The sequence below is a fragment of the Nannobrachium achirus genome (genome assembly GCF_963921795.1).
Source record: "Nannobrachium achirus genome assembly, chromosome: 23".
Classification (NCBI taxonomy): Eukaryota; Metazoa; Chordata; class Actinopteri; order Myctophiformes; family Myctophidae; genus Nannobrachium; species Nannobrachium achirus.
Window position 1 is genome coordinate 35537092 of NC_137830.1, and position 13430 is coordinate 35550521.

At 42.4% G+C, this 13430-nt stretch overlaps 2 protein-coding genes across 3 annotated transcripts in view; one reads left to right on the forward strand and one right to left on the reverse strand.

The window, feature by feature from the left end:
* Nucleotides 1-10616, reverse strand: part of scube1 (signal peptide, CUB domain, EGF-like 1) — a gene marked incomplete at its 3' end in the record, with an annotated part of 208444 nt that extends 197828 nt beyond the window's left edge. For both annotated transcript variants that reach the window (XM_080754594.1, XM_080754593.1), the window contains exons 1-2: nucleotides 10499-10616; nucleotides 7602-7724 (exon numbers count right to left, since the gene is read on the reverse strand). In XM_080754594.1, coding sequence (XP_080610720.1) covers nucleotides 7602-7724; nucleotides 10499-10586 — 211 coding nt within the window. In that variant the 5' untranslated portion in view covers nucleotides 10587-10616. The remainder of the gene's footprint in view (nucleotides 1-7601; nucleotides 7725-10498) is intronic.
* Nucleotides 10617-11667: 1051 nt separating this feature from the next.
* Nucleotides 11668-13430, forward strand: part of samm50l (sorting and assembly machinery component 50 homolog, like) — a 13354-nt gene continuing 11591 nt past the window's right edge. Inside the window, exons 1-2 of the mRNA XM_080754627.1 lie at nucleotides 11668-11813; nucleotides 12519-12632. Of these exons, the coding sequence (XP_080610753.1) occupies nucleotides 11793-11813; nucleotides 12519-12632 (135 nt within the window). The 5' untranslated portion in view covers nucleotides 11668-11792. The remainder of the gene's footprint in view (nucleotides 11814-12518; nucleotides 12633-13430) is intronic.

Sequence of the window (13430 nt, forward strand, 5' to 3'; positions counted from 1 at the left end):
AAGAGGCATGAGGAAAGATGTGTGTTGGAAAAGAATTAAGCAACAAGGATGAAGCACAATAAACACTTGCTTTGCTGCTGACCACTCATTTCTGTACACACAAAATGACAAACCCTCACACATGAATGGAAACATTCATACACAATGACACACATTCAACACATGTTGGCATGCATGTATGAATGCGGTGTACTTGCGTGCACACGCACACACACGCACGCACACACGCACGCACGCACGCACGCACGCACACACGCACGCACACACACACACACACACACATCACATCACATCACATCACATCACATCACATGTACACACATGTGTGTCTGTCCAAGTGTTGGCCTTAGTGAGGTGATGCAATAAAAAAAAACGGCTGACAGCACAGGTCTGCACAGACAGCTGGTTTATGGAAGACACATAATATTCCTGAAGACGCTAAACCTTCTGCAGTTTCCTCTCAAAGGACATAAAAACTGTAATTATTCAGCACAGGTCTGTCTGATCTATGCCAGTACTACTGTGTGTCAGTCTGTCTGTGCGTTACAGCCACGCCAGGCCTACTGTCTCCCTCCCTGTCTCTGTCTAAAGGCCAATCCAAAACAGAAGAGTAAATGAAAAGCACCTCCCATGACATCCATTAAAGGTGTATTCAGTGATAATGAAAGTGGCCAGGGGTCATCTTGTTTCTTACTGGCCTTACAGCGTGGAAATGTTTCGTTTTTTATAGATTTTTTACACCATTACACCATGTTCTCGTTTTGATCGTGCGGTGCACCCTTAGACCCAAGCACTGAATATCGGCAGGCCTACGTCTCCAGCTTCAGGATATGTATTATACTGATTTACTACGAGACTGTCTGTGGCATTTTATGAGTTCAGTAGTTTACAATCTAGGCATTTAGCAGACGTTCTTAATTCAGAGCGACTGTGGTTCTCAAAACCTTTATTTTGACCATCATAACTAAACATCATAACATAACTACGGCCATACTCTACCCTGATTGGTCGAAGACTGGCTGGCCACCTCTGAAAACTGAATCTAGCTATGCTCGTAACACGGGCCATGATGGAAGTCCTTATATGGTCAGCACACATTCTAGTGAGGAGAATGAATGGAAAATGTACCAATTATATTTTTATTTGAATGAAATACAATCACTGAATATACCTTTAATGTCACTCTAATAATATATCTTATAAAGTGATCGATTCTCAAAAGTACAGAAAATAGCAGATGTAGATCGGCTTGTAGATCGGCTATTTTTGTTATTCTTGTGAGACACTGTAAATTGGTATAAAATAGAGCTTAAAGGGATATTCAAAAATACTTTAGTCATTTTATCGTCTAGGAGGACGCATCAAATATCTAAATATTGAATGAAGCAAATTAAAAACTGTCCAGGGTGTTCATAAAAGCCTGATTGGATGATAAAATGACCAAAGGTTTTTTTTAACGTGAAATATCCCTTTAAGTGTATAATAATGGCCTGTGGTGCTTGCTTTTAACATAACCCTTTATCCTTTTAACATAAGCTTTTACTGTAATACATGTACTGTTAACAAACCTGCTATTAAAGTATTCAACCAATCAATCCATCATAAGTTATTTGGTCTCTAAAACAAATGTAGTATATTTTTTGGTTGATTTTTTTTTTAAACACGCTTCTCGGTTATTCAATTAATCAAAAAGCAATCGATAGAGAATCACCAAGAAAACATTCAATAGTTGCAACCTTAAAATGTATCAATAGGTGACTCCCTCTCTCCCCATCTAAAAAGAGCAGATAGGGCAGCGAGCCCTGAATTAAAGTCAGGGATGTGATTCTATTTCACCATTTACTTTAGGCCAAAAGAGAGAGAGAATGCAGACGTGTGTCAGCGTGTTGTTTTGGCCAAAAAATAAAGGGTGGAATACAATTAGGTCTCTGATTTTATTTCAAGGTGCGTCTGCTCTTTTTCAATGGGGAGACCATCAACTACTGGGGTCAGTAGTTTTGAGTCCAGCACTTTTGGACAGGCATACCTTACCGCCAAAATAAGTCGCATTGTAACTTCAAACTCCATTTTAACCATGATAGATTTAAAAACACCCATTTTCTGGTGACTTATAATACCCTCCTAATACGTGAGCAGGCTGTGTTATTTCGATAACTTTTTTCATTTATTTTTAATAATTCTTTATTCTTTCCATTTTCCCAAAGAATTATTAAAAATAACTGAAAACAGTTATTGAAAAAACACGGCCTGCTCACGTATTAGGAGGGTAATATGAGTCACCAGAAAAGATAATGGGTGTTTTTAATGAATCTATCATGGTTAAAATGGACTTTGAAGTTACAATGGGAGTGTATGGGGAGAGGCCCTGGGCCTGGAGGGCCTGGTAACATTTACATCAAATATCTAAATATTGTATCAAGCAAATTAAAATCTGTTCACGATGTTCAAAAAAGCCTGATTAGACGATAAAATGACAAAACATTATTTTTTTTTTCAAGTGAAATATCCCTTTAAGTGATTTAAAAACTCTTAAAATCTTAAAATCAATTCTGAAACGAACCGGGAGCCAGTGAAGAGAGGCATTCATGATGTCCTTTCAGTGAGTGAACCTGAGAGACACCAAGTTCACAACAACAGAATTATACTGTAAGATAGCCAGATAGATACCTCCACTGAAATACTGTACCAAATGTGAAACTGAATTAACGTATGTCATGTTCTCTGCCACTAAACGTTATGCCACTGTGCTGTATGTAGGCAGCAGACATGTACCATAAATATCATGACACTGTCCCCATCTGACTGTTTATACTGTATGTGCAGATGGGTAACAACAAATTAAAGGAAATAAACATAACAAATACATCTGCTTCCACATAGGTGGACTGACTGCATGATACAATTAAGCAATTATAAGATCCCATCATGTTCTGTGGCATGTAGAACAATGCTGAGCAGGCCTAGCTGACTTGATTTTGGATCAAGGTGGCAAGACGTGACTAATATGAAAGAGGCTTCATTATTGGGGCACAGATGTGGCAGGACAAAGACTACTTAACTGACTAGTGCATCAGTAGCAACCGTGACTAAAATTACATTTTGATCTAAGGGAAAGATATTAGGGGTGCAGGAAAAAATCGATTCGAATTCGAATCGTGTTTCTAACATGGTAAGATTCAGAATCGATTCTCATTTTCCAAAAATCGATTTTTTATTAGAGATTATTTATTAGATGTTATGATTTTTATGTTTTTTTTTTTTTTTTTAAAGAATGTTTGCAAGCATGTTTGCAAGCATGAATAAATCAGACATGTTGTCTTGGATTTACCTTGTGTTTGTTTACATTATTGCAAGTTGATAAAACCTTTACAATTATAAAAGCTATGTAAATGTACTCTGCTTTCATGCCAGCAGACTGGAGTAGATCCTGATATATGAATTGAATAGAGAATTGTTTTGAATAGAGAATTGTTTTTAAATCAGAAAATAATCGTTTCTGAATTCGAATTGTTTGGATTTGAAAGAATTGAAAAAAATCGTGAATCGTGATCCCGAGAATCGATTCTGAATCGAATCGTGGGATACCCAAAGATTCGCAGCCCTAAAAGATATCAGATATGGTCATAAATTGTGGCCAAAGGCTCCCAATGGATGATTGTGATGCAAGTGCGTCTGCATTTGTGCAATATGTAAAGAAAACCAGAAGAGAAATTGACCAGGTGCTCACGGAGAACGAAGTTAAGTAAAAGTGTCAGTGGTGCTCCGGGATACAAAACTTGGATACAAAACTTGAAAAAACTGAAAATCCGGGCACTCAGAAAGTTAAAAGAGGAGAACAGGCTTTGTTCATTAAAATGCTAACATGTTTAGACTATCGGGTCTTCATCAGGGAATGATGAACACCTATGGAGATTTTGCATTCCCCACCATTAACATCAATACTACAAACGAGGGAATATATTTTGGAAGAATAGTGTTTCATCACTCCAGTAGAGTAACAGACTATCCCAAGGCACACTGATGCTGTTCAGGTGGCTTGCGGTGGCCCAACACCTTACTAAGACACTATGTTGGTTTTTCCTATAATTTGTCACCTGTGTGTACATATACCATAATTTGTGTGTGTGTGCATGCATGTGCATGTTTGTGCAAATGCAGCTGAGCAAACAGGGAAAAGTGTCGGATATCCCAGGATTAACTCATGGACATGCAGACAAATGCTTAAAAGTAGTGGAGACATGAAAAAGCTATGGAAAAGAACTCTAACGCCGCTGCATGCCTGCATGCATACTTAGAAACCGTGCTCCCTCGGTAAGCTGTCATCACGTTGTCTCTGAAGTATAATACGAACACACTGAAGCATTGTTTATGTAACAGTGATCGCCAGCGCCACGGGCAGCAGAGCGCACAGCGCATCTAAGAGAGCATGAGACGCTGCACGGATCCAGCGTGTGCACGCTATGGAGGTGAACAAAAATATGTGCGAGTGGGTGGAGGCGTGGAGCCCTACCGACACCGTAATCATCAGAGTGAGAGAGAGAGAGAGAAAGAGTGAGTGAGTGAGTGAGTGAGTGAGTGAGTGAGTGAGTGAGTGTGTGTGTGTGTGTGTGTGTGTGTGTGTGTGTGTGTGTGTGTGTGTGTGTGTGTGTGTGTGTGTGCGTGAGCGCGTTCGTGCGTGTGTGTGTGTGTGTGTGTGTGCGAGCGCACGCGTGTGTGAGAGAGAGAGTGAGAGAGAGAAAAGACAGAGTGGGAATAAGCGATAGACAGTATGTGTGTGCACACAGCAGCACTAGGCCACAGGGACGTGCAGAGAGTGTTAGAGAGGCAGGTGCTGAAATTTCTAAAAGGGCCTTTTGGTGGAAATATTGAAAATAGCAGACCTCCAAGCTTAGAGGTCGGCTATTTTCAGTTCTTGATACCTTGCTGAACTAAGCATAATCAAGTCAATACCGGAGATGTGCCGTAACAGATTTCTACACAGAGAGGGCAATTCTTTCAACATAAGATGCAGCATTCTTATAATAAGAAAGATGCAATATTCTTTTGAATGCTGCCTTCAGGTATGGCATGGAAAGAGGGGCATTTGCATTTCTTTCACCATAGTAAAAACTGTATTCATGGTTTGGAGAGGGCTCAAGCCCCCTTTGATGTCTACTATGTGTGCACGTGCCTGCACACGGCAGCACTAGGCCAGCTCCAGCTGTGGCGTTGTGCTCTCAGGCAGAAGTGAGTGGAGGTGTGAACGCACAGCCAGGTGCTGCCCCCTCTCACCCTGACACCTTTGCCCAGTCCACTTCCTCCCCATTAATTAGGAGAGTCCTGTGGGAGGGGGTGGGGGGTGTAGGGAGCGATGGGGAACATGCATCTGGAAGCAGAGTGGAGGGGGTGATGATGACGGGCGCGTGGGGTGTCGTGATCAAACAGATGTACGCAGCGGTGTCGCACCAAATCCTGGGCCCTGCATGGGTGCAAGGATTCACTGTGGGGCCCCCATGAATGTTCTTCATGGGGGGAGGGGTTTAACCCATTTAGACCGGGAACGCATTATTATGCTTTCTTTTGTGCTTTAACTATTGAAAAATCAAACCTCGGTTCGAAGTGAAGCGGTGAACTTTTATTCTATGTGTTCTAGAGCTATGAACTCTGTATATACATTCGGTTCGAAGTGAAGAATTGAATTGAATGAATTAATGATTTTATCTGGAGGGCCGAATTGTCATGTGAAGCTTGACCAATCCTCAAAGTATGGTCTCATTGGACATTTTTAATCATCCAATCATCAGACCGGGACGGACACTACACACATATTCTGGACGTACGGGACAGATAAAACCTGTTCATTCTGGACTGAAATGACCATATATGGACGTGGGGGACACACATGGGACACACATTTACGGACAGATAAAACCTGTTCATTCTGGACTGAAATGACCATATATAGACGTGGGGGACACACATGGGACACACAAAGCCACTCCTTGGAAGCGGCTTTCACAGCTTCAAAAATAGCAGATGTACAAGCTTGCAGAGCTTGTAGATCTGCTATTTTTGAAAAATCTAGAAAACTTGTGCAAGTCTTTGAATATTTCACATCCTTCTATGTTTCTATGTCAGTGGTGCTTAAACCTTTTCATGTGAAGGACTGCCAAAATGATGTATTTGGCCACGGACCCTCATCTCAAAATATTTAGTTCCAGGGACCTCCCAGAATCAAAATTTGAGTTACAAATGTTTTCTTAAAAATTCAAAGATCTGCACACTTTTTCACCAGTTTTCAAAAATAGGAGATCTACAAGCTCACTCTGTGCCGCTCTGTGAGCTTGTATATCTGCTATTTTTCAATAGCTTAAGTATATAAAATAATTAAGGCCCCACCACCCTGGGCCCTAGTAACTCAGTCCCACTTCCCCCCCCCCCTTGTGACACCCCTGGATGTAAGACCTATACCATTAGCAATGTGAACGTGTCAGAGAGGCGAGAATGATGGGGCATAAACTAAAGCCTAGTTAGTGTGACCAGACTATAGTTCTTGTCTGGCTTCATCATCTTGATGTAACCTTTTTCTCGAAGGGTTTTTCCTATTGAAGTACTTGTCCATGTTACTCTTCATCTGCTGTAAAACCCTTCACCCGATCGGACATCACGATACCCTGATATCGTGATGTCACCCTTTTCCTCCCCTCTGATTGGCTCCCCATTAGAGTCAACGGCAACCACACTTGCAATTTCCAATTGCATCTTTCTAGTCAGTGTGGTTGCCCAACAGGGCAACACATTATAGTCCTGGGGAAACTTTATTTCTAGGGTAACCTTTCCTCCGCCATTGGAAATTGATGAAATCAATGGGAATGGGAATCAATAGGGAATCAATGGGATAGGGAATCAAAAGGGAATCAATGGGAGTGGGAATTAGTGGGGGAGTGGTGGACAGCTCGAGGATTGGACTGGATTGGTCTGGCTTCACATGACAGTTAGCTTACTGCAGAATATAGTCACGTCAGCAACCATCAGCAACCACACTTGCAATTTCCAATTGCATCTTTTCTAGTTCATGCTTTGTTGTACAACAGCGCCGAGTGCTGAAAATAACTCGGTTGTAACCAAGGTGCAACGGCGAGCAACACACTGTGACTGTACCAAGAAACAAGAATCAACGGTTGTCCGCACACCAAGCATTATGACTAACTATTGCTTTCAAAATATTTCCAACTCAAGTGGACAGCAGATTCCACACCACACAACTACAGTGCTGAACAATATATATCGTCAGTGTCGGGCAGACAACTTGTATCTCCAAGTTTAAAAATAGTATGTTCTTTTGTAAATTAAAGCCCTACTTCATCATACAAGGGTGTTGCACAAAAGTAGTGAAACTAGACGATCTACAAGCACACAACGCCTCGCGGTGCGAGGCTCTGTGAGCTTGTAGATCGTCTATTTCCACTACTTTAACTCGTTTCTAAAATGATAATAAAAAAAGGAACTGTTTTGGACATACAAGGTTTCCACCCGACAGCAACGATATTTAATATAATTATAGCGCTTGGAGTGGACGTCCATTTAGGTTTGAGAGACGAGTGGCGGGGGAGAAGACTCACCCTCGCATTGCTTGCCGTCGCCCTTGTAGCCCGGCTTGCAGATGCACTTGAAGGACTTTGGAGTGTTCTGGCAGAGGGCGTCGATGTGACAGTCGTCTGTGGCCTCTGAGCACTCGTCTGCATCTGCACAAAAGTTGATAACATTCAATTGTCTATTGCAAATGTGTTCAGTTAGGCAGTTTACGGCACCTAATCTTCTAAAAACTTCTAAAAAACCCCCCCCAAAAAAAGAGAAAAGCTATCTAGCTTTATGTGTGGTCATCGAGGGAAGGGCAGTGTTACAGTAGTGCTATCGGTTTAGGTGGAGTCTGAAGAGGTGAGTCTTCAGTCCACGGCGGAAGCTATGGGGGTAAGTCTGTAGTTCTAAGAGCGACAGGGAGTTTATTCCACAGTTTGGGGGCCAGGAGGGCAAATTGTCTAGGTCGAGGCTATTAAATGATTTCCACTAATTAAATTAGAATACATTTCCCAAATAACCAATGCCATCTTAAAAACAAACAAGAAGGTGCCTGTGATACAAACAAAATGGCATGCAACTGGCATCGCGGCTGTAGTAGAGCACCGTGACTGTGCTCCTCGGAGCTCTGTCAAGAGTCCAGCTGTGTCAAGCTTCATGGCCAGGAACAGCCGAAAATCACCATCACTGCTTCCTAATTGATCAGGTCATTGACAGAGGGGCAAGTCACATCTGGAGCTCAATCTAAGGCCATAGGGGCAGCTCATTAAGTTATTTATACATACGCACACACGCACACGCACGCACACACACACACACACACACACACACACACACACACACACACACACACACACACACACACACACACACACACACACACACACACACACACACACACACACACACACACACACACACACACACACACACACACACACAAAGAGGAAGGGGGACAGAGATACAAAGATGAAGAAAGATCTTCTGTCAAAACCTTTCTCATTCAACTATCTTTGTTTCGGAGAACAGTCTCTCTCTCTCTCTCTCTCTCTCTCTCTCTCTCTCTCTCTCTCTCTAGAATTATAAATAGCCCATGTAGGCAACCTGGACAGCAGTAGTATAAGCCCTGTTTCTCTCCTCCCTGGGATTCTGCTCTCTCTGTGCTCCACACTCCATCCAGGGGTTAATAAGTCCTGCTGCCTGGTCCTCTGCCCAGCTCAACAATATGAAGGCAATAAATAAACGATAAAACAAAATTACAATAAATATTTCGCTGCAAAGTCGATTACGGTTTTATTACATCCGACGCAGAGAGCCAGGAGTCAAGAGCAACAGCAACCAGAAGTTAAAGTGCTATTTTATCAGATTTTTGACGGGGAAATGCGGCAAGAATGATGATCTTCGCGGGGGCCTGGCATTGTTGGGCTTGAACGTTTCCTGAATTCTGCATGGCACTGTTCTGTTATTGAAGGCCAATAACAAAACAAAACAAAACAAAAAAAAAAAACCACAACCTTATTGTTATTCAAGCCCGACGGGGACCTCATGGTTTTGACAAAGCCCTGCCCACATGCTTTGGAGACTGACTGTCTCAATATTGACTTCTCACCCATTCATAGTGAGGAGGGGGAACAATGCGTGGTGCTGTGTGCTGAGTGCCGGTCAATATATTGGGCAAGGGGTCGGTACCTCCAGGGACTGTGAGGCCAGGCAGCCTCCCTGCCTCCACAACCAGACCATGCATGCATGCAGCCCTGCGGCCAGATGGACAGAATTGGACACCTCTGTCTCCGGACAGACTTGTGGACAAGATGCTCTCAGTATATGAGTATAGGCCTACATGATCAATGCATATTGCGGATGTATTACTACTGTTTCATAATGGAAAATAAAAAATAAAAAATCTGCTGATAAGGTCATCTCATCTCGTTATTTTGTTTTTTCTTCGAATATGCTACTTCAAATCAAGCTGCATTTAACTGTTCACTAGCTGGCTGGAATAGGCTAAATTAACTTTTTAATTAAACAGTAAAGAAAAAAGAGTGTACACACAACAAAACCAAGATGCAATAGGCCTAAGTAAGGTAAAGTATAAGCTTGAATAATAAGCGATTTTTGTATGAATTGAGAAAAAAGGGACCCCAATTAAAACAAGCCCAAAAGCTTTCTTATTGTGGTCTTTATCCTTTTAGTTGACCTTGTATCAGTGAACTGTATAGGTACTGTCCTGTACCTTTTCCTATGCAAACTTCTAAATGAAGTATTCAATGAATCAAACAGAAATGCTAGGCTATTCAATGCATTCTGATCCAATCTATGTCATTCCAAATAACAGGAGTTTGTCATAATAATTCAGCCTGAGGTTGCATCAAAAGTTATTTTTGACCACAAGCCCATATTCAAACTTCACTCAAGGACAAGGTGCATATGGGGAAACAAAATGTCCAAGCAGTCGCAAATTGTATGACAGAAAGGGGAAAAAAAGAAAAAGTGTTTTTATGATGTAGCCTTAGTAGAATAAAAGCAGTGGTTCCCAATTGTTTTAGCTCAAGACCCAAAAGAGACATTAGACGTTTGCCCCCCCAGGGACCCAAACTAGTGAAAATAGCCAATCTACAAGCTCACAATGCGTCGCATCACGCCACGTTGTGATCTTGTAGATCGGCTATTTTAACTACTTCTTTATTCTTTTAGATTTTTGCATTTTTAATTTTGTTTTTAATTCAAGAAAAAAATGCTTTTTTTAAGGAATGTTGAAAATATTTTGAATAATAATTAAAAAAAAATATATAACCTATAAAAGAATAATATAGGAAACAAAAAACAAAGGGACCCATAAAAATGGATCCCGCGAACCACAAATGGGTCCCGAGCCAGTGTTTGGGAAACAGTGGAATAAAGCCCAGACATAGAGAGAGTGAAGAGGTAAGTCTGCTCTTACCTGCGAGTCCAACATTCCCCATCACCCCGCAACTATTTATGAGGAGGATGAGCAAACACGCGTCCCAGGAAAAACAAGCACTTCCCATGGTAGAAAACACGCGGTGTTGGAATACAGTGTTTTGGGTTGACTGTTTCTTTGATAAGAGAACCGTTTTGGTTGTTACTGGCAGCGCAGGGAGAGCTCGGTAGAGACCAACGGAGCCGCTCTGCAGCCCGCTGATTGGCCTGCGCTATATTTGAGGAGGGGATTCATTGGAGGTGTAATTCAGGAGAGAGAGAGAGAGAGAGAGAGAGAGAGAGAGAGAGAGAGAGAGAGACACACACAGAGAGAGAGAGAGACAGAGAGAGAGAGAGAGAGGGAGAGAGAGAGGGAGGGAGAGAGCACTCGTTTACACACGTCTTTATTCTTTTTATTTAAGGTAACCTACATTTCTTAGTTTTCATTGGATGAAGCCCATTGAAAATTACATTGAAAATTGAGAGAGAGACAGCGAGAGAGAGAGACAGAGACAGAGACAGAGACAGACAGAGATAGAGCAGTCTACACATTTCTTTATTCTTTTTATTTAAGGTTAGGTTGTTGCCTTGCAATTTGAAATTAAATTGAACATTAGAGAGAGAGAGAGAGAGAGAGAGAGAGAGAGAGAGAGAGAGAGAGAGAGAGAGAGAGAGAGAGAGAGAGCAGCCTCGTGTCTTTAGTGTCCTCAATAACAGACGCATCTAGACGTGTATAATAATACTCACCATATTGGTAAAGGTATAAAGTGACAATAATGATCAGCAAATGTTGATAGCCTACTACCAGTCTACCACACACAGACACATGTCTATGGAGTATAAACTCACCTTGATGTTCGTGAGCTAGGTTTATTGGGACATTTTTTTGGATAGTTGGGATAGGTTGGATTGGATAGGTAATGTATGCCAATATCTATTATCTGCCCATGCCATGCCAGGCCGGCCAAATTGGCAATTAATAAAGTCATTTCCAGAAAATGACATTGGCTAATCAATTTAGACACTCTGCCGCCATCTAGTGGACGAAATCGGCAAACGGCTCCATCAGTGTGATCTTACCTCTGGTCCCGCCCACTCCAGCTACACATGGCTCCTTTGTGGCCAATCACTGAACCAGGACGCGAGCCGTCACAAGTGTCATGGCGTCTCCCTTGAAGGGGGCTTGGTTCTGTGAAAATTAGTCATTGCCGTTTATTTATTTCTTCGTTGTGCGGACCAGCAACAAAAATTAAACCGATTGCAACAAAACAGACCTTTAACGGCAAGACGTTACCATGGGTGCTGTCCATGCCAAGGTAAAGCACATTTTCTTCAAGTGGAAACGTGACTTATTCGTGGGATTCTCTGTGACCTCCTCGGTTATGTGTTGTAGGATTGGCCAGTGTGTCGCCTCTAGCATGTGTACTCGATGTACTTTATGACCCAGCTGGACGAGAAAATACCTGGTGGACACAAAGAATGGATGATGGCTATGATTTGTTTTCCCTAAAATGCACGTCAAATCAATTCGTTTTCCAAAATAAGCTGGTTTTATCTAGAGGGTTGTGACATCAAGCATGCTAAATACAAAGAACACTCTGATTGCCAATTTACTAATATACCGGTAGTCATTTTCTGGAATAAGGCTTAGCCACCTGATTTTGGGGTGTAGTATGGTTAAATGGAAAGGAAACCACCCACGTAGGCCAGATTTACACTGCAGCCAAATCCAGCCTGAATCAGATCTGAGCCGCACATCCAGATGTGAATCTGATTGGTGTAAATGAGTCATGTGACCTGTTTAACGAATCAGATCCCAATCTGGATGTGACACAGATCTGATTCAGGCTGGATTCTGGCTGCCAGTGTAAATGGGGCCATATATCATAGTCTGGACTCTCCACCCATCCTCTGGTTCCTAGCCTGTCTCTGCATTCATTCACCCATCATCCATAAAGCCTCAAGTAGAGTTGTTTACAATTCTGTTATCTTTGTACTGTCCCATGGTCGTGGACCTGCAGAGTTTGGATCCTCTCCCAATGCATGGCCGCAACTTGGGGGTCAACCCAGATGACATGGTTGAAGTTTCGGAACCAGAGCAACAGACCAAACAGGAGATACTGGAAAACAAAGATGTAAGTGTGAGTTCACTCTCAGGTTGAACACTACTAGTATCATTTCTGTCAAACATACCTGGTTGTGTGGCCAGTAGCCAGCTAGGGGCGGGCAGTGGCTCAGGGGTAGAGTGGCAGGTTCGATCCCGGGCTCCCCCAGAGTTGGTGTCGAAGTGTCCTTGAGCAAGACTCTGAACCCCTAGTTCAGGGTTCCCCAATAGGCGGGCCGCAAATGGCCCGCGGGCTACTGTCTGGCCCCCACCAAGCCCAGTAATAATGGTGATATAAGAGCAGCAACAAAACTAGTATATCGTCGTTGTTGGGTGGAAAACCCGTATCTCAAAATGTGTACGCTCTTTCGCAAAGTAAAGCTCTGCTTCACATCAAACAAGGCCGTCGCACAAAAGTAGTGATAACAGCAGATCTACAAGCACACTGTGTGCTTGTAGATCGTCTGTTTTCACTAGTTTAAATCATTTTTAAAATGATAAATGCAAAACGGTTTTGGACATACAAGATTTTCACCCGACAATGATGATATCCGAACTGTCACTGGAGTAGCGGGAACTCCACCGTCGCCCCTGCACTGTTGTGGCCCTCGGCTTGGTACCCTAGACATAATTTGGCCCTTGGGGAAAACTAATTGGGGAACCCTGCTCTAGTTGCTCCCAATGAGCAGGTTGGTGCCTTGCATGGTTTCCTCCGCTATGGTGTATGTGTATATGTATGTATGTATGTGTGTGTGAATGGGTGAATGTGAATGTGTGTGTGAATGGGTGAATGTAATGGGTGAATGTAATGCACAATCTTTGTAAAGCA